Source organism: Platalea leucorodia (genome assembly GCF_965183815.1).
Source record: "Platalea leucorodia genome assembly, chromosome: W".
Taxonomy (NCBI): Eukaryota; Metazoa; Chordata; class Aves; order Pelecaniformes; family Threskiornithidae; genus Platalea; species Platalea leucorodia.
Genome location: NC_138859.1, coordinates 26,397,149 through 26,417,719, shown reverse-complemented (window position 1 = coordinate 26,417,719; position 20,571 = coordinate 26,397,149). Strand labels below are relative to the sequence as shown.

The following is a 20,571-nucleotide window of genomic DNA, read 5'->3' as shown; positions in this document are numbered from 1 at the left end:
CTCCTCTGTCACATGTTTGCCCTTTCAGCCTCCCTTTCGCTGGTTCTCGGTGGCATCCTTTTTCAGCGATACCCTTGGGTGATGCCCAGAACCACCAGGTTGCAGAGTTACTTGTGTTCCCTCTCTCTTTTTATTTCTGTTCCTCTTTCTACCCCAGGTGAGTGCTGCTGTGTCAGGCAAAGGGCAGGGCTTCAACGCCGCTGTCTCCTGTGGTCTGCCCCTTGTATGTGCCAAGGACATCTTTGGCCCCGATGATCGAGGCAGGGTGGGCAGCAGCCCCACAGTGCAGGAGCTAAACCCCAGCCTGTGCAGGACCAGGAGGCTGCACTTGCAAACAGTTAGGCATGAAAGGGCTCTCGCTGATGAAATGTGCAGGAACGCTATGAAGCAAAGTTGTTTTACTTCGCATTGAAATGTGATAGCAAGTCAAGAGGGCTTAACCTCAAGGTAGATAAATTTAACCTTCAGAGCCCCTTTGCAAGTGAAATGTCTTTAAATATTAGCTGGTGTAGGAAGTACTGAGGAGCCAAGAGAGGTCCACGCTGCTTGCTGAGCTGTGTCTAGGCACTGTCTGAGGGATGCTGGTTGACAAAGGCTGGGACCGTGCCAGGCCATGTATGCTCAGTCAAGCAGGGTGGGTGTCTGTGTGCCACCACCTGATCCTTTTCATTTACCAGCATGGATGTAGCCTTTGGGGACCTAAGCCCAAGTCTTCTGGCCCAGTTCTATGAAATATTAAGGCTTCAAACTCCTGCTTAAACACTTTCCATTTGTATGCATGGGAAACTAATTGCCAATTACCTTGGTCTATCTGTGCCTTTGAGAATAAGCAGAGTGAGGGTCTGAAGTCATTGGGTTGTTTTTGCTTTGAGAGTTATACTGTTTCCCCATCTCATTCAACATCTCAGGCAAGCTGAACTCCTGGTAACAAAGAAAGGTCTTACCACCTGAAGGCACGTTTCCATGGCAAAACAAAGAGAAAGCATCAGAAAGATGTTCATTTGTGTCTAACAATTCAATTGCCATAGTAGCCTTTGCAATGTTTATACTCTGAGGGAGGGGGAAATAATCAAGTATTTCTTTTGAATGCACAGCCCTGCATCTTTGTGGCTGGTGTCTTTCTTAGCGGGTGAATTATTTCTAGCTATGGCCAAATTCTGTGTCAATTCTACTCTTTATATTAAATGTCAAGATTGAAAAGATTAGATAATAATCAACACAAGCATTCTTTATACTGTTTATATTTAATGTACAACATGGTAAAACCAAACAAAACCTGCAACAGTCCTGGAGGATCAGATAAAAGAGATTATATTGTTGCATGTCCCCAGATTTGAGCATCTAGAATGCTGCTGTGCTGCACTCTAGAATGCTGCTGTTCTGCTGGTTTTGGTCCTGCTTCTGCAGCTGACTCTTGGGTCTGGTCTTCAGGTAACCTGGGCTGAACATTTCCTCCTCCCAGTTCAACATCACCAAGGGTGTAGCGTCTTCGCTGCACAGCTAAATATTGGCCTCTTGTGCACTTGCCCAGATACTGGTTTGCTGGGGGAAGGGGAAATGAGGGCTGTAGCCCACTACTTGGTACCAAAAAAAAAAAAGAAAAAAGAACAGTTTCAATAAGATAAATTAGTCCTGTTAGCAAAGACTGCGTTATGAACGATAATGGGAAAAAGCATGATATGCATATTCTGATATACATCTCAAATTACCAAATAACTGTTATTTTACATGGAGTGATGGAAAGAATGAATTCTCTGGATAGTGTAAAATGAAGAATTAATTCTGAATGATGTGCAAAGTCTTTCTAATGGCTGAGACATGGCCTTCATCTTTTGTTCTCTTCTGTGCATATGGTTTCTTTATGGTACTGCCAAAATAACCCTGTTGCTCAGCAACAGCAAGCTGAAATAGCACCAGTTGGAGGAAATCCGCTGATTTACACTGGTCATAAAGTGTGTACTCTTACCCAAGTGCAGATTTTGACATAAGAGTGAAAGCTAGCCTTTGTAGGTTTGCCTCTCTGGGGCACACATGGTCCTGGGTGGGGAGATGTCAGTTCAGACACCAAAATATATCCTTTCCCATCACAGTTTGACAAATGGAGAGGTGCATCCTCTGGACAGAACTTGACCTTGTCTAACCACAATCTGGGTGTCTGTTCAGCATCTTCCCTAGGAACGAGTCCTCATCTGGTCTCAAGGAGGTTTCCAGGTCCGACTGTAGGTCTGCAGACACAACACTGTGCCTTCGGCTGATCATACCTCCTGTACAGAGGCAGACTTTGCACTTGTACATTTAAGAAGGTATTGATGCAGCAAAATGCCGTAAGTACAAAGAGCAGAAGTTAGAAGTTTCCTAAAAATCCCCCATACACTGATTTCATAATTTTATTTTCCAACATCTTCTAGACTACTTATTTAAGAGATAACCTATCTTTGGAAGAGCTTAATGATGATAAATAGAGGAAAACTTATACCAAACTCAAAGAAATATGAGTATTTGTTTTAAAAATCAAATCCACACAGTACTATGTAGGTATTTACCAAGTAAAACACAGCAAATGCTACATTTTTACAAGTGATCTCTGGAGTTTCAGTCTTACAGAAATACTGTCAAACATCTGAAAACCTAACACTTCACCAGAAAATACTGCCAGCAGTTCATCCCAAATATTTTTCACTCAGATCTTTTTGGTGTTTGTAAAAAGACATGTGTGTGTTTTTTTTTTTCACAACCTCAAAAATCAGCAGTAACACTATTCACAGGCTACTTTTTATTTCCTCTTGTCGTGGTTTAACCCCAGCCAGCAACTAAGCACCACGCAGCCGCTCGCTCACTCCCCACCAGTGGGATGGGGGGGAGAATCAGAAGGGTAAAAGGGAGAAAACTCGTGGGTTGAGATAAGAACAGTTTAATAATTGAAGTAAAATAAATTAGAACAGTTAAATAGGCAAAGCAAAAACCGTGCACGCAAACAAAGCAAAACAAGGAATTCATTCACTGCTTCCCATCAGCAGGCAGGTGTTCAGCCATCTCCAGGAAAGCAGGGCTCCATCATGTGTAACGGTTACTCGGGAAGACAAACACCATCATACCCAATGTCCCCCCCTTCCTTCTTCTTCCCCCAGCTTATATACTGAGCATGACGTCCTATGGGATGGAATAGCCCTTTGGCCAGTCTGGGTCAGCACCCCCTCCCGGCTGTGCCCCCTCCCAGCTTCTTGTGCACCGGGCAGAGCAGGGGAAGCTGAAAAGTCCTTGACCAGTGTGAGCGCCACTTAGCACCTATTTAGCAACAGCTTAGCACTACTTAGGAAGAACCAAAGCATCAGTGTATCATCGACATTGTTCTCATCCTAAACCCAAAACACAGCCCCATACCGGCTACCAAGAAGAAAATTAACTCTATCCCAGCTGAAACCAGGACACCTCTGCTACAAGAGGAACAGGTTTTGTTCTACTTTCCCAGGAGCGACATTACTGCACGTAGGCTAATGCCAACTGAAAGACCTGAGCATATGGAGTATTTGTGGTGAAGATGTCAGCTTCATCACGAGATGAAGTATCTCGATGAGCCGGGCAGAAAGGTGGCTGAGTTAACACCCATTGAGGTGACCAGCACTGTTGGGTGTAAGGTCAGCTTCGTCCTTCCCTACCTGCAGACCTGTTCAGAGGTGGCACAAGGCTGGTCTTCTGCAGAGCTCTGCTATGTCCACCAGTCCTCCAACCATCCTCTTCCCATCACAGTGTGGAGGGAGATGGCAGAGCAGCAACTTCGGCAGCAGACTGGGACAGTGCACCATTTTGCTGCTTGACATTTGTGGTCTGAGGGGGATGGTGTAGGGAGAGAGGTCAAGAAGATCAGCTCAAATTTGTTCCACTTGTGCACCGACTGAACTGAGTCATTTTATTGCATAGGAAAGGGACAGCAATGACTTTGCTGCTGTCCCCTCCTTTGCTAACACATGACCAAGTTCAAGTATTAAGAAAAATCATGAGATTAACATAAAATCATGAAACTTCTTACTTTTTTTTTGTAGAAAAAGGTTCTTTTCACTGGCATTTGCTTTCTTGGCCTTGGGTTTACAGGCTTTTCTCTGCAACTGGGTAGGCCTGAAACATTTTTTTTTTTCATGAAATGTTAGAGCCTAGTGCAAACTAAAACATCCAAAAGCTGGGGCTTATAGACACCACCTCCCTGCCATTATTGTGATTTTTACCACAAGTCTTTCAAGTGTTAACAATGCTGCCTGCAATTTATCTGTGTCCATCTCGTGTGTGATGATTGCTAGTGCACATCTCTCCACTGGGCTTGAGAGATCCTCCAGGCAGAATTCTTCACCACCTATTTTCTACTTAGCAAAGGGTACTCTTTATTCCACTTTTCTGCTACTATGAAGCTCTCTAAGATGTATCCTATTGCCATTGTAAGCTGGCATTTTCAGGCATATGTGCTTTTAAATCATTACAGACTGGTCTTGGGAAAGGTCCTTCCAGCTCAATACAGTCCTATCTAATCAGGATAAAACAAATGAACATAGTGGAAAAACTCTCTCCACTCAGAAGGTGGTGATTTTTTTTTTTTTGTCTTTTGACTTTGTAGCACACAAATCATGTTTTTTGGGGAAACACCTTGCACTCTTGCCTTAAAATCTGCAAAGTATCTCTCTTCTTGGGTCTTTATACCTCACAGCAAGACCTCTGATGTTTCTTCATCTTCAGATACTAAGCTTGGTTGGCTTCTGGGTGGGTGACTGGAGAGCGGTAGCTTGTAGATGGCAGAGTTGTTTGTGGTTATTAACAGGAAGGTCAGTGCAGACAAGCAAAAAGACCAGGTTCCTGATGGCACCCCAAACTGCAAAGAAAAATACAAACCACCTATTTACTATGTGTCTGTCTTTCATTTGATCCCCCAGCCCTTGACTGATCTTGGGCTCCAGTTTTCTCAAAGTTTAGATGTGTCCTTCTCCAAAGAAGGAATTTGAGCTGGTATCTATGATTGGAAAAAACAATATGATTCATCCAGCAATGTTGAAAAAACACAATTAAAGCCTCAAAACTAAGCATCTAATTTCAGAGACCTTAGTTAATCAGCATCCACTGATCGCATCTCTTGTTTTGAGCACAACTCCTGGCTGAAAGCAAAAGCACTGCATTTATTTTGTCAAGGTACATTAGAGCAATGGCTCCAACATCTGGCTCCATCATTCGTCAGTCTCACCTAAGTCCATCTGCCTGTCTAGAGGTGGCCATCTGGCTTCAGCCCACCTCCAGTAAAAATGCATCTTGTCTCACTTCAAAAGGAAACACGGCAGTAGTGAAAAATCCATAGGATACGTACCACAGGCAATTGCCAGCAAATGTGTCTGCCAGGTGAAAGCGTAGAACATGCCTCCGATCGCAACGCATGAGAGGGAGCTGTTGTAGCCCCACAAACCAGAGTAGATTTTGCTAAAAGGTGTTGCTAAGCTCAGTGCTGCAAAGTAAGTCAAAGGTATGTCATTCCTTGGCCAAAGAGATAAAAGCAGCTAGAAACGGCATGAATTCAACTTTTTAGGGCTCTAGCCTGCATATGTACACTGAGTTCCTATTTGTAGTCATGTTGCTACGGTCTAAGGCTAAAGTCACTTTAATGCAATCAATTTATTTCCCTGGTGCTGCTGAGCTGAATTTGGCCATACGATTTCAGCAGAAGATATATGAGTGAACGAACGTACATGTGAACTCTAAATGCATCCCTGAGGCCTGCACATTCAGACTGATGGCTATGGCTTTTATTAAGCTGCTCCTAAAACCATCAGAATATATTCAGAAATTAAGTATTTCATGATAAAAATTCATTTCAGCCAAAAATACTCTTCTTTCTTCTGAAGATTTCCACCATCGTAACATGAGGTAAGAGAATGGGGAAGTCAATCAAAAGAATTCTTAAAACAGAAGTGTATATATATTTTTTTTTTCAAGCAGTCATTCTCCAATGGAAGAAACGTTTGTGACTGTAAATGCTCCACTCATTGCAGTTCCTCTTTTATTCTCCATGCTTTTATATAAATCTGTGACACAAGTCAAATCCTTACCTCCCAGCATCCCCAGTGCTGATCCAATTGCCGCATGCAGACAAATGAGCGGAGAAGAGATAAATAAAGCAATTAGGAAAATTCCCCCAGTCCAGGGGTTATTGCAGCCATAAACCTGACCCACCCCGACTGGAATGGATTGCAGGAGCTGCAGGAATTTAAGAAAAAAAAAAAAAAAAAGACAATTTGTTATCGGCTTTGTAGTTTCTTTTTTTTTTTTTTAAACCTGTTTTTCTTGGCCAGGTTTGTGTTTGGCATTTGTTGGATGCAGTCTTTCTTTCTGGACTGTAAGTGGAAAGTTTGAATACTTCTCGGGAGACAGCAGGGCATTTCCACAGGGTTTCCCCTTCAATGAAAATGAGTCATGCCTTGTTCCCTAGCCATGAGCTCCTCTGCTGGGTTTTTGCTCTAATATCAAAGGTAAATGTCTTTTGTGAAAGGACTTGGAAGGGTTTACTCATCATCTTTACATGTGCCGCTGACTTGGCCATTTTTGCATGTTGTTATGGAGCATGACAGTAAATCTAGGAAATGGAAGTGCTCAGGTAGATGATGCCTTTGAGAAGATATTCGCTTCTGAGTGGGCAGATCCGAGGATGAAATGGCCAATAATGGCTTGGCCAGAATTACCAGACTTTACTCTGGTAAGGCTATATCCCTGATGTGTTTATATACCCGAAACTCCCTTGGGATTCACTAGGAATATGAATGAGAGTTGCTGGGTTGGTGGGACAGAGCCCAACTTGGTTACAGCTTAGAGATGGTTTTAAGACACTTTTCATCAAAATGTTGTGTTCCTCCACGTGGAACAGTCCATTTATGGTCCCCATAAAATTATGCACCATGGTAAACATTCTTTTAGAAATGTCACTTGTGCGGATTGCTATTTAGTGTCAATTAACTTCCTTTTCTTAATCACTCCCCGGGAACCCCTCAAAATAGTCCACTGAGCCTTAGGGGAAAGCTATTACTCTAGTATCTATGTTGTTTACCATGCTATGCAGGAGGATAATTTTTTTTTTGAAAGGTCCCACTTGAATATTAACTAAAAATATGTGAACATGTGCCTGCACCCAAGTTTGTAACCATTCTTCCATAGTAATATCTGCTTGCTCATTTCTAATCAGAAAGATGCAATTTTAAAAACACAGCACGCTACATGGAAAACTAAAATTAACCTGTGGGTTAACTGGTAGTCTCATCACAACCTTGTCTATGGGATGTGGATCAGTATATGCACAGTAATGGGTAATTAGATTCTAGAGGCTCTTTGAAGATTATAATTTAGATCCAACTGTTAATGAAAGATACCAGATACCAAAAAGATTCTTATTTTCAAGCTATCAATCAAAAACGTCAATTCCTAGAGTAAACCTTTATGTTTTGGATAATAGCTCTCTTATACATGCAATTTTGTATTGTCAGGCCATAATGCAGTAACATAAAGGAAGATAATATGATTCTATAGTGATTTTCTTTGTAAATGGAGAAGGCTGTTATCTTTAGGGCATCCTACCATTGGCGTTTCAGCATCCATCCAGGTGATGTTTGGTGTTTCTGTTGCAGGCTGAATGACAGTTGTAGGGAAGAAGAGGTTATGGGGTCCTGATGCAGCCAGATAGAGGGTCAAGGCCAAGTTGAAAGGCAAGGTGAAAACAGGCAGATTCCACTTACAGAAGACTGAGCCTAAAGCGCTGGTGAAAACAGGGCTGAAAGAAGAACAAAATGGTCTCATTAGGAGTTTGTCAGCTAGGCAAAAAAAACCCCAAAACCCCAAAAAAACAACTACAGGAAATTCACTCTATTTAAAAAAAAAAACAAACCAAAAACAATCAACTTTTTTTAATTTCCTCAGTCTTTCTAATAAAATCAGAGATATGCTAGGGTTACTCGGTAAATTTCCTACCCTTCCCAAGGCAGTTAGCAATGTACAGATTCCTGTTATGTTATGCAATATATGGGGTGAATTTGGTGACCATGAAGGAGCCAAGATCCTCCACAAGAGTCACTCCAGTAATTTAATGGAGTTATTCCACAGCTCAGTCTCAGTGTTTACTTTTTTTTTTTTTTAGTACTTGAAGTGGACTGAATTTAGGACACCTGTGCCAGGTCTGAGTGAACTGTGAAGGTGGCTGTGTGTCCTTGTTCAAGCTTATGGAGCAGAAGTAAAGGCTGACATCAAAGTTGTGCTTATTAAAGTGAGTATAACACTACATGAACTTCAGGCAGACAGATGATATGCGTGGTTTACCAATCTCCAACTAGACATTTGGGAGTGAAAGACCAGCTTTCAAAATTTTTGCTGTCCAAATACCTAGCAGATTATGGTGTCATATATATGAGTAAAGTATTATTAGTTGTTTGTTTTCATTAGCATCAACCATCACTTCTTGGGACCACTGAACAGTTTCTGTGCCTGGAGAGGTAAATTTTCATGACATTTTTATATGGTGGCTTAGATAGATGAAACACTTGTGGTTGATGGTGGTAGGGAATGGTTAAAATAATGTTCCTCTTGGGACAAAAATGAATTGACGCATCGCAACGATATGGCTAACGTTTAGGGCATTGAATTACATATGATCAGCCATCAATTTTCCTTTTTCCCATTGGGTTTATTTGTGATTATGTGGGTATTTTATTTGTTTCGGGATTACATTTGATTTTAAAAGTGCAAACAATGATACAGATTTAGTAGCACATATGTGCCAGTTGTGGTTTTTTCCCATTGTAGTCTGCATAGCACATAAAAATACAACAGCTCAGTCTCAGTGTGGGGACACTGAAGAAGAAGAAGAAGAGGAAGAAGCAGAGGAGCCATCCGACTTACCACGTCATGGACACCAGTGCTACTGGCAGCAGAAGCCACCAGTGGTAGTCTCCCTTAGCAGAAAAGACAGCCATGAGCAATCCCACCAAGACCCTGTTATAGCCATATAGGCCTGCTGCAATGGCTGATCTGTGTGAAAGAAACAACCATCTTGAAATCTTCTCCCCTGCGGGTGCTTTGCTTGCATCACCCCCTCCCTCCCCATCCAGTTGTGACTCTGTGTGATGACAACCTGCCAAGGTTTGTGCACCGCTCTTCAATTTCACATGCTTGAGTCCCATGTCCTCTCAGCCCCAGCTACCCCTTTTGCAGTTACGTCCAGTGTCCCTTTGCATCAGATGCAGCTGGTGGGAAGATCTGTCTGGTCCTACCAGACCAGATACATAGCCAGCGAAGGCTAGACACTGCAACAGTCGACAAGGGAAGAGCTATGGATGTCATCTATCTGGACTTCTGTAAAGCCTTTGACGCAGTCCCACACAACATCCTTGTTTCTAAATTAGAGAGAGATGGATTTGAAGGGTGGACTATTTGATGGATAAGAAGTTGGCTGGATGGACGCATCCAGAGAGTTGCGGTCAATGGCTCTATGTCCAGGTGGAGACCGGTGACGAGTGGTGTCCCTCGGGGCTCTGTCTTGGGACCGGTGCTTTTCAATATCTTTATCAATGACATAGACAGTGGGATAGAGTGCACCCTCAGCAAGTTTGCGGACGACACGAAGCCGAGTGGTGCAGTTGACACGCCTGAAGGACGGGATGCCATCCAGGGGGACCTGGACAAGCTGAGGAAGTGGGCCCATATGAACCGAATGAGGTTCAACAAGTCCAAGTGTAAGGTCCTGCACCTGGGTCGAGGCAATATCTCAGACATGAGTACAGACTGGGAGAAGAACTCATTGAGAGCAGCCACGCAGAGAAGGACTTGGGGGTCCTGGTGGACGAAAAGCTGGATATGAGCCAGCAATGTGCACTAGCAGCCCAGAGAGCCAACCGCATCCTGGGCTGCATCAGAAGAGGCGTGGCCAGCAGGTCGAGGGAGGTGATTCTCCCCCTCTACTCTGCCCTCGTGAGACCCCACCTAGAGTACTGCATCCAGCTCTGGAGCCCTCAGCACAAGAAAGATGTGGACCTTTTAGAACGGATCCAGAGGAGGGCCACAAAGATGATCAGAGGGCTGGAGCACCTCTGCTGTGAAGACAGGCTGAGAGAGTTGGGGTTGTTCAGCCTGGAGAAGAGAAAGCTCTGGGGAGACCTTATAGTGGCCTTCCAATACTTAAAGGGGGCTTATATAAAAGAGGGGGAGAGACTCTTTTTAAGGGCAGATAGCGATAGGACAAGGGGGAACGGTTTCAAACTGAGAGAGGGGAAATTCAGATTAGATGTTAGGAAAAAAACCTTTACTCAGAGGGTGGTGAGGCACTGGAACAGGTTGCCCAGAGAGGTTGTGGATGCCCCGTCCCTGGCAGTGTTCAAGGCCAGGTTGGATAGGGCCCTGAGCAACCTGGTCTAGTGGGTGGCGTCCCTGCCCATGGCAGGGGGGTTGGAGTTAGATGATCTTTAAGGTCTCTTCCAGCCCAAGCCATTCTATGATTCTATGCTTCTATGAAACAGAGAGGGATGTTACAAACTGATGTGAGTAGAAATAACCTCCCTGATCCCTTCCTGCACTGTCATTGCAAGTTGTGCTGGCATTCACTGTCACGCACAGGGTGGGATGTTCTGCTCTGCTGTCAGGTTACGTTCTACACGTGTATTGCAGAGGTTGCAATGTCTATGAAAGGCCCTACACATGCCAATCAAATGTGCAGGGCAAGACAATTACACATGTTTAGAAAAAAGAACAGGGAAGAGCAGATACATCCCTAGATTTCAGGAAATATGGTTCAGAACACCAGTGAGCTACAAATTTAACAGCCTGACTATCATTAAGGATCTGTGCATAATGCTCTAGGACTTATACTGAAAAAAATCAGGATGGGAACATGATTTGTACTGAACACCCTGCATAAGAATCCAACATATGTGCCTCTGACTACACACATACTGGACAAACCCTCTGCGTTTTTCTTTCTCATCTCTAAAAGGAAGATGTATCAAACTCTCTTTCAACTTGCCTTGCCTGTCTTTACCCTTTAGATTTCTCTGTGGTCGGGCAATGCTTGTCTCCTGCTGCGCTCTCTGTGATAGTAGTACCTGGTTCTCACTAAACGCTGCCCCACTAAGGCCTAGATACACCCCGTTTGACTTCAGAGACTCTTGTTGAAATGCCAAACTTTGTAGTCTGGTAGCTACAAACACTTTATACAATTCATGAAGAGAGAGAGAGATTCAAGGCAGAGAGAAGCACTTCAGTAAAATAATACAACCCTTTCTGAAATAGCTAGCTAAGTAGGAGCAGCTTATCTTTCTCTGTTGACCACAGAAGGGGCTGAGGGCAACTAGACATCCACTTTAATGACAATCAAGTTAGGTGGGACAAATCTGGGCTTTAAGTGTAGATCCACAAATGGTCTACATCCACAATGAAACAGATCCCAATAGATACCGCATGACTCTGGCTAACAGCCAGCTTAAGCCTAAATTCAAGATTAGATCCTCAAAACCCCTGCCTAACTGTGCTTTACCCATAAAGTATCCAGAAGACCACATATTAAGAAAACAAAATTTAGGTGTCTACGTGTTGGCATATACATGTGCATTAAGTGTCAAAGTCCTACTCTAGTCAATGGAGATCAAATCAATGCAATCCATGGAGTCCAGACAGCAATTCAGCTGGCCAAATGTGGGGGTCAATTTTAGGGTGTGCTGAATCACTCTCTAGACCCCATGGACAATATTGACTAGAACTACACTGATCCTAACAAAAGCCTGGATGACTACTCATGCACATACACCAACAAGTAGGTTTATCATCTTGGGAGACAACCCCACCCACATGCACAGCTCCTTGCTCTTGGACATGTCCAGAACCATCTGCATCCTGAGCCACTCATGCCTGGACAATAACCCTCTTGAATGAAGTGCTCCTTCCACTTAACTTGCCTGAAGGGTCTAATCCAGCAAGAAGCATGAGCATCTCAGAGCATGCTCACAGACCCACATACACAAGAGGAGGAAGAAGTGGTGTTCCTTTCTCTGTCCTGAACTGGTACCTGTATTCAGCACCAAACCACATAGACATATACTACCCTTATCTACTTTGCTATATGCTCTAACTATCTCACGGTATGTATTTGCTTGAACAGAGACTGAAGTCTCTACCCTACTGTGTCATGAGTACTGGAAGTCTACTGAGAAAACATGAAACAGCTTAGTGGCCTAATTCTAGATGGTAGCTCAAGGAATGGGCAAAGGGTCTGAGGGACTTATGTCACATCTTCCCCAAAGCCTTCCTACTGGGTAGTCCAAGAAGCTCCCTGCCTACCATGATGCTCTCTTGGTTCCCTGGTCACGCCAGTGAATCACGAGCAAAGCACTTGGAGGCTAAGAGGTGGACCAGTGAGGATCCCAGCATTTCTGCCCTTCTGAGAACTGAGCTTTCATATGATAAACAGCATCACAATCTAGGGAGTTAGATCTTATGGAGGAGAGCAGAATCCATCTATTTTTGTTTCAGGTTGTGATTCTGAACCCTGGTTTCTCACACAAGGAAAGAGAGAGGGAGGTGGAAAGTCATATTACTTTGGAGAAAGCAAGAACATCATTTTAAGTGGAAAATGCCTATTCTCCAAAGAAAACTGGGAGTGGGTCTTTATTACTCTTCAAAAAAACAGAATGGAATTACACGGTCAAAATATGACATTTTCTGGGGTTTAACTTTTCATGGAAGAAACAAATACAACATTGATTTGTTTGTGTTGAGAGGCTAAAACACAAATAGGACTCTCGGCAAGCAGTCAAGGGGCATCTGTCTAAGGCCTCTTCACTGCTAGTCTATAGAAATGCTGTCACCTCACCTGCCAGCCCTAGTGAACCGGTCACTCGTCTCATTAGCCATCCTGATGCTGAACACCTTTTGTGTGGGTAAAAAAGGTAGATGAGGTTTTGTTAGTGATGACAAACAGGCTGCATAAGTAGTAGCTTGTGTTACGTTTGTCTCCCCTGACCTGAACCTTCTCTCGTCGGCAGGACAAGAAAATAAGAAAACTTTCTGTATCTGGAATTGCTATATATTTTTCATTACACATTCCCAGCTCATCTCCATCTTCTCTTTGCTCTCTGTTGTTTTCCTCTACTGACATGACAGAGAACACATACAGCAAGTGGCAGCATCTGACAGCAAATGCAGGATCCTCAGTCACCTCCTGCTGCCTGAAATGTCCTGCCTTTACTCTCAGCCAGAGGAAGATACAACCCTTCCCTATGTTCATGCACTCCTTGCATACAAATCAGCAGTTTTGACCTGAATAGGAAGATCCAGAATGATAACCGCCTTGACACATCTCTCCGATTCACTTCAGCACAACCCAACAGATCACTTATCATCAACTTACCCGTATCTAAACTGCATAGGTGACTCAACCCTAACTACTCACAGAATATCTTCAAAATACAAACTCTCCCTCCCTGGAGAGAGAAATCCCACTTAACAGCAAGTGTTGTGCAGTGGTGGATTAGCAACAAGACACACCCCTGTGTGTAACTTCTCTGCCAGGCACTGTGAGCAGCTAGCAAGCTTGCTACGTGTAATAAACCCAAGTTTTATCCAAGAGACAATGAACACAGCAACAATTTGGAAGAACTGCAAGTTCAAAAGAATTCCCCTAAGGAGATATTGAACTTCTGTCCTTCACCCCAAGAAACCCCTTCCCATTTTGGCCATCCCACCATAAATGGCACTTTGAGCCCTCGCTCCCTTTTCCATTTCCCCAATCCTGGTTTGCTCGCAGTGTGTTGTTGGTGATAGACAGCATCACCAACCCCTCTGGGGAAGCGTTCTAGCTTCTCCAGCACCACCCATCACTTCGACTTCACTAACCCTTGAATATCCTCAGCCACAAGCCCCTCCAGTTGCTACCAGAGCTTGCTCTGGGGCTCTCCCTGCACCCACGTTCCTGCCACAGCAGTGTCCATCCATAGGCGTCCATGAGCAGGACCCTCGCTGGAGTTCACTCAACCCTTGCTGCCCTCTGCAGCTCATTGGAAAGTACATACCATTCATTTCTCTCCTGAAACACCTAAAGGCACAGGATTTTATCTCTGTGGGGTGGAGAATGATGAAAGAAGTGTGACCTGGCAAGAGAGTCCACAGCACCAGAGACTTGCTCCATCCAGGTACAAGAGCAGTGCTCCCAGAGGGCTAGGACAGCAACAAAACTATTACAGAGGCATTCAGTTAAGATTTCATGCAGGCAGATTACATACCATTTGATCACCCTTCATCCACACGATACAGAAGACACTGTTTGATTACACTAGTTTAACTGGAAAAGGAAAAAAAAATGGATTCAGGAAAGGGAGGATCCACGCAGCAGTGCAGCAGACAGACCAGCCCACCCAAAACATAGCGGGGATTTTACATAAGGGAGCATGAGATTACATTTAGCCAAAATATGAGTGATACAGCTTTGGGATGAATTTGCCACATTATAATTTTTTATTTTACTAAGCCAAAGCTGAAAGCTGATACAAAGCAGAGAGAGAAGAACTAGATTATTTTCGAAAGGGAAAATGCCCACTAACATACCAAATGATAGATGTTGTGAACTGAAAGTCATGTTGGGGATTAAGAGCAGAATAGCAGGAACAGAGCAGAAAAGGAGATCTATCCTTATCCCTGAGATGTTTGCAGATGTGTTGAAAAGAAGTGGAGGGTTGTCGCAGAAATAAGTTACACCAAATGTGCTTTAGAAATGGGCTCAGTTGGATTGAGACATCCAGATATTCTCCACTGAATACCGAAAGCTTTTTTTTTTTTTTCTTTAGTACAGAAATGTTTTATATTTTGCCTGCAATGAAAATTCCAGAAGAAAAACTTTCCCCTGACTGGTACCTCCCGGAAGCTGAAGTTGTCTCTCATCTTCAGCACAAACAAGCAGCAGGTGCCAAAGAAGGAATTACACAAGAGGGATGCAGTATTCATAGCTTCAGCCTAAACTCTGCTGGGACCTTGTGGAACGGTCCTTCACAGCAAGTCAAACCACCCATCAGCTCCTTTCCAGTATAGCTGAAAACCACAGCTGTAAGCATTTCACTGCCTCCCAGGGTGGCAATTCTGCAAACAAGTAGGAATCCACAAGACTTGCATAGACCAGCCAGGCAAAACCAGTGCCACCCTTCAAACTACAGCACATGGCAGGTCAAGGACTTTTGAAGCCTATGATAGCAGAGGAGGAATGTCAGCAAGAATGCCGTGCAGGAAAGGCACATTGTCCTTACAACAATCCTTCTCCCAGAGGAGGCCACTAACCTGTATGTTGCAGATTTACGTAATAAAGCTAAGGAGGTAACAGAGGCCCCACTTGGGATGTGACCGATAATCACGCCGGCAAGTTTTGCACGTTTGTTTGTTCCACTGTCCTTTCAAAGAATGATGGCTATTTGTAAGACTTGCAGAAACCTGTGCTTTTAGATGAAACTATGAGCAAGCAATGAAAGAAATGCACCCAAACAGCTCTGACTTCAGACATGTGGGGTTCTTCATGTGCTCCTCAAATACACATAGCCAGATTTCTCCTGATCATGGGAGAGGTAACCACATACCAGTGCTGGAGAAGACAGCTGCTTTCAGACATGTGTCGCGGATGGAGTGAGAGTGCACTTGTAAGAGCAATATGTTTATTGATAACAAAGTTTGATAATAAATGCGACAGTGGTTTAACGAGATTCGATGGCAAGATACACTTGATTATTTACTGCATAGGCGACAGGATCAGACAAGACTGTCAGGGAGACCCTGCCGTTGAGTCATGAGGTTCAGAGAGGATCCCCTTGCTTTCTAAACTCCTTCTCAAAGAGGAGTCTAGGTGCGGCTGGATCCAATCCTAGTCCCAGACTTGGTCAATGGTTTATGTCTAAAGGATTATATATGCGCAATCAATCCTTTATATCACTTAGCTAAGATTTCAAAGTTTAGCATGCTATTAGTCACTTACCGAGGACCTGTTGCGGCAAGGAATCTCTCAACCTCGAGGAGTAACTTTGAGAGGCATCCCTACTCAAGGGGACATCCTGGCGTGCAACCCGCTGCCGTGCAGGAGAGCTCAAAGGGCTCTTGGGCTGCTCACTATTTAGGGGGGTAAGATGATTGATTGACTCATAGTCATATTTACATACCGACTGAGTATGTTAGTTTCTTCCAAATCTAGCTTGAGCTGGACACTGACCAGCACTGTGGTTAGGTAGACACATTGCCATAAATTAGCCCTTGGCTGTTGTGTTGTTATCTGTCTCCCCTGAATCCACTTTGAGCTGGATGCATCCATCACAACTGCCACTGGTGATTATCACCCGAGCAGGGCCATGGGAAAAGGTCAGATTGGGGGGGGGGGGGGGGGGGGGGCAGGAGGGTACAGGGGGAGCACACCTCTTTTCATCCATGTCACTTGTTTAACACATAAGTCAGCATTGAAGTGACAGTCTGGTTTTGAAGGGGAAAAGGATGGACTTGCCTGTCCTGACCCAGAATAAGTGTTGTTAAAGTTGAGACAACTGTTCCTAAACAGTCTGTGAGTGTCCACCAGGGGTTCTGCACCAGGAAACCAGCAACTATGATAAGCCCACTGAGGGGATTGTTGAGAAACATCACCTGGGATATCCCACGCAGAACCCAGTCAATAAACTGGATCATGAGGTTTATCATCTGGAAGGGATCAAATCAAATAGTAATAATAAAAAAAACCCCAAAATGTGCAGATGATTGATACTGATTTGGGATGTGTTTTTTGAAACTCGGGAAGAGTTTTGGCAGTGGAATTTGGCAGCACGACTGAAGCAATGAATCAACAAGTCTGTAAAACCTGACTGGGTTTTATTATGGTCTATACTGAAGTCTCATAGCTGGAAAACTGAGATGAACAGTGTGGTTGCCAGAGTCCCCTGTTATAAAGTACCCTGGACCAGTTTCATACGAACCAGCTAATTTATGATGTCTGTGCTGCAGATGGCAAATCATGTGTGTATCCCATTGCTGATTTATTATGGGGAACAAACACACCTACCTATGTGTAATTTAACTTCACAGTGGCATTAGGCTTGACAGAAACTGCTCAGCTGAAAGGACAGGGAGCGTTATGAAGAATGGCAGAGCACAGAATAACCATCCCGGGTTATGTTCTGTGGGACTAAATTTGCTTTGTACATGACATGTTGGAGGTAAATGTCATCTCAGTCATCCTCAAGATTTAAGCAATATGTGGATCTCTGCACAAAGCTGATTTTTTCCTACAAAATGGAAATAAATCAGGGCAGAGGTAGTTTCTGTAATACTTCAACTTGAATCATGTTATTGAGAAGTTAGTTATTACTCCTTTGATGTAATTCTTCTTTGGAATCCCCTAATTATTCATGATGAAGTAGCTTTACCTTTTAGCCAGGCTCCAAATTCCTTCATGTCTTCAGTGATGTACCCAACAGCTCTGCAGACTCTCTTCCCAGCTTTGCTCAGTGGATTCTGCTTTATTGGCTTTCTTTCCCCCTTGATTTCTATCTTGACATCAACACTATTTTCCATGTTGATGTTTTGACCCTTTGGTAAAATTCAAGGGGGTAAAAAAAAAAAAAAGAGTTCATTACAATGCCTCTTACTGATCCCTGTTTATTCTCTCTACCACATATTATTGCTCACCATGTGTTATTTTGGAGCCAGAAAGAGGAAAATCCTTACTCTGAACACCTGATTCTCATGTCTCCATGAGCACATTCTGTCTTCATGTGCTCTTGGGACCCTGTGCTGTCCTTCCAGACTTTCATGCAGTCATAGATTTGAACACCAGAAGGAACCACTGAGACTTGTGTCATAGCGGTATTTCACCTGATTTTAACACCCTGCTTAGCTATACCATGTTTTCTAGAAATCAAGCAGCTCTTGATTTAAAGAGTGACTTCAAGAAGAGCAAGACAGCATTAGGAGACACTGGTTTCACAGAAGTTAAAGCTTACCTCAAGATTCAAATTGATAGAAGTTGAACACAGAAGTTGGTAGAAGTTGAACCACAATCTAGGAAGATGCTTCAATGATTAAGTTTCCCCTGCTGCTTAACCCATATTTCCAGTTTGAATTTATCCATCAGCCATCAATAATAGGCACCTAAAGTTAGGTTTATGGGTCTTTCTTTATACAGTTACCTACTGGGATCAGCTCAACCTTCCTCATGAGCATGGTCTTAGCTTGAGGGTTGTTCATGGTGCCTTACTCCATTACTCACATGCATACATACATACATTTTTTTTCTGTGTTGAATTGTACTTTTAGCTGCCCCATCTTTAGAAGTACCCAGCACCGATTTAAGAGCTTAAAGGCCAAATTCAGAGTGCTTGCTTTCCATTCTACCTGTTAAGTCCCAGTCTGATGATTGTCAGGCTCAGGGAAGGTTTGTAATGATCCCAAGGGCAAAATTAAGACACAAAGGAGGTCATATGCCACCAATCAGATGTTTTATTGGGTAAATATCAAAGAGTAAAGCAATAGGAAAGGCAGGAAATATTAGGAGGAAATTAAGCAAGCATTCAGAGAGATAAGCAAAGGATAGTCACCACCATGGATCCAGCGGTGTCCTGTTGGTCCTCAGTCTTCAGTTTTTCGGTGGTGGATGGCCACACTCAGCTTTCGTTGTGCCGTCTTTTATCTGGTGTTGGAGAGGGAGTTTGCCCTCTCATTTCCATTTTGGTTACCCAGGGGAACATCACATACCCAACACATGCACATCTAATATATTGTTGGTGGGCAAGCGGCCTGACCCGGATACCAGTTGGTGTCCTATTCTTGGTGGTGCCTGATAAGCCAAAGAATGGCCTGCTGCTTCAGCAAGTTTGCACAGGTTTCCTTGCCAGATGGTAGTACTTGATAAGCCAAAGAATGGTCTGCCCTCGGGTCTTATCAGACAAAAGAGCAGTCTGCTGTCTGGTCTTATCAGATAAACACACACAAGCAAGCTTTGAGACAATTGTTCTTAACACTGCAGTCTCTTACACTACCTTAGTCATGTTGCTGCCTTCTCTCTTTGCCAGCTGCCCAGTAGGGTGTTACATGGTCTGCGCTGGCTTTTGCTCTTCAGCATAAGACAAGATAGGTGACCACATATTGGGACCTATAGTAAGAAAACCTCAGGGACTAATGAAAAGACTTATTAAATTTAGCAGGCACTATATCAAGACTTAAATAAGGTAGGGGAGTGTTATAGGCCTAACAGAGGTGTTTAGGTCTAAATAAGGTGTTTGGAGCATCCATGCAGGGCTGGCAGAGATGGGGTTCCCTATGGGAGACATGCCCTTTGGATTAGGAGCTGCTGGAATACCCTTTGGCACCTCATACAGCTCTAGACAGCTTCATTCAGGCACATGGATCAGAGACTTAAACCTAACTGTAAACACTGGAGTTTAAAAACAATGATGTTCTATAGCCAATTCGTTATTTGTTTAAGGGCCTATTCTCAATATGAAGTCAGCAAATTTAAAACAGCTAAATCCTTCCCTGGAGCGTATTCAGTTTCCTGAAGAGTAGGAATAATTCTTGGTAATTGTCAAGACAAAGAAAACGCAAGACAAGGTCCATTGTTGAGTGAATACAGAACCAGAGCTGCTTCAGGTCTCACTGGTGAGTAACAGCTTGTGCAAGAAGTAAAGAATTTAGGTTGTGAAGTTAATAGTCTAAATAAGATGATACAAGCATGTAATTATTGGAGTTAGTCCTTGACTCACTTGCAACTTCAGTAAAAGCCTTTTTGGCAGCCAGGGAAAAGAATTCATACTTCAGAAATACAGGTGCTGAGTACTTAAGCTAAAGCAGCCTCACCCCTGGGCATTACACTTGCAGAACCAGACATGTGGTTAAGCAGCTCTGAGTCTTTGTGGGGGAATGGCTGGTTAATGTACATCCTGGCCAGTTTCTTACTGTATGTTATTGGAAGGCTGATGGTGACATTTCAGGAAGTAGTAAATATTTGCAAAAATAATAAATAGATAAATAAATTTTCTGCCTTCTGGAAGGGCCCTGCTAATGCAAGGATAGGTTCCACATGAAAGAGGGTGAAGACAGGACAAGTACGTAGAAGAGTGTTGAATTTAACTTTGTGTAGGACACGAAGGCAAGGAGCTTAACTAGAGGAGGAAGAAAAGGATGAGAGCATTGCTAGGGATGGTGTCTTGGTGCTGGAAGGCTTTTTCCTGGCTCAGTTATAATTCATTACCTTGATTCATTAACCTTTGCATTTCTCATATTTTATTCTGAAATAATGGAATAAGTGAATTGGACGCACTTTCAGTTAAATCAAAATTTCCAGTCAAGATAAATGCTCTTCGTTTGGTGAAAGTGCATTTACATTTTCAATTTAAAGAATCTTACTCTTTATGTAACTTAGGCTTTCTCTGTTGCTAATCCATAAAGTCAAGGGCTGTTGGATTTGCATTTGCAGAGTGATGTTGTGTGTCCTGTGTTAGCATGCCCAATATGTTTCCCTGCATGCTGAGTGAGGAGCTGTTTGCACCACAGGAGTCTGGTGACGTT

General features: G+C 43.4%; 1 protein-coding gene and 1 pseudogene across 5 annotated transcripts in view; one reads left to right on the top strand and one right to left on the bottom strand.

Annotated features, from left to right (window-relative positions):
* LOC309601921 (HAUS augmin-like complex subunit 1) overlaps nt 1–20,571 on the top strand; it is a 303,238-nt pseudogene that overhangs the window by 144,504 nt on the left and 138,163 nt on the right. The window lies entirely within an intron of this gene.
* On the bottom strand, nt 3,055–18,657 carry LOC309601496 (urea transporter 2-like). Of its 4 annotated transcripts, none has more exons than XM_082334521.1 (7): nt 18,603–18,657; nt 17,433–17,595; nt 8,908–9,036; nt 7,594–7,786; nt 6,078–6,225; nt 5,342–5,476; nt 3,055–4,855 (listed from the first exon to the last, which is right to left on the bottom strand). In XM_082334521.1, the coding sequence occupies exons 3-7, from the start codon at nt 8,979–8,981 to the stop codon at nt 4,719–4,721; spliced, it is 687 nt and encodes a 228-aa protein (XP_082190647.1). In that variant the 5' UTR covers nt 8,982–9,036; nt 17,433–17,595; nt 18,603–18,657; the 3' UTR covers nt 3,055–4,718. The 4 variants fall into 4 exon arrangements, with proteins under 4 accessions (XP_082190647.1, XP_082190649.1, XP_082190648.1 ...); XM_082334523.1 differs by lacking the exon at nt 18,603–18,657 and adding an exon at nt 18,009–18,035; XM_082334522.1 differs by lacking the exon at nt 18,603–18,657 and having other exon boundaries at nt 17,433–17,679.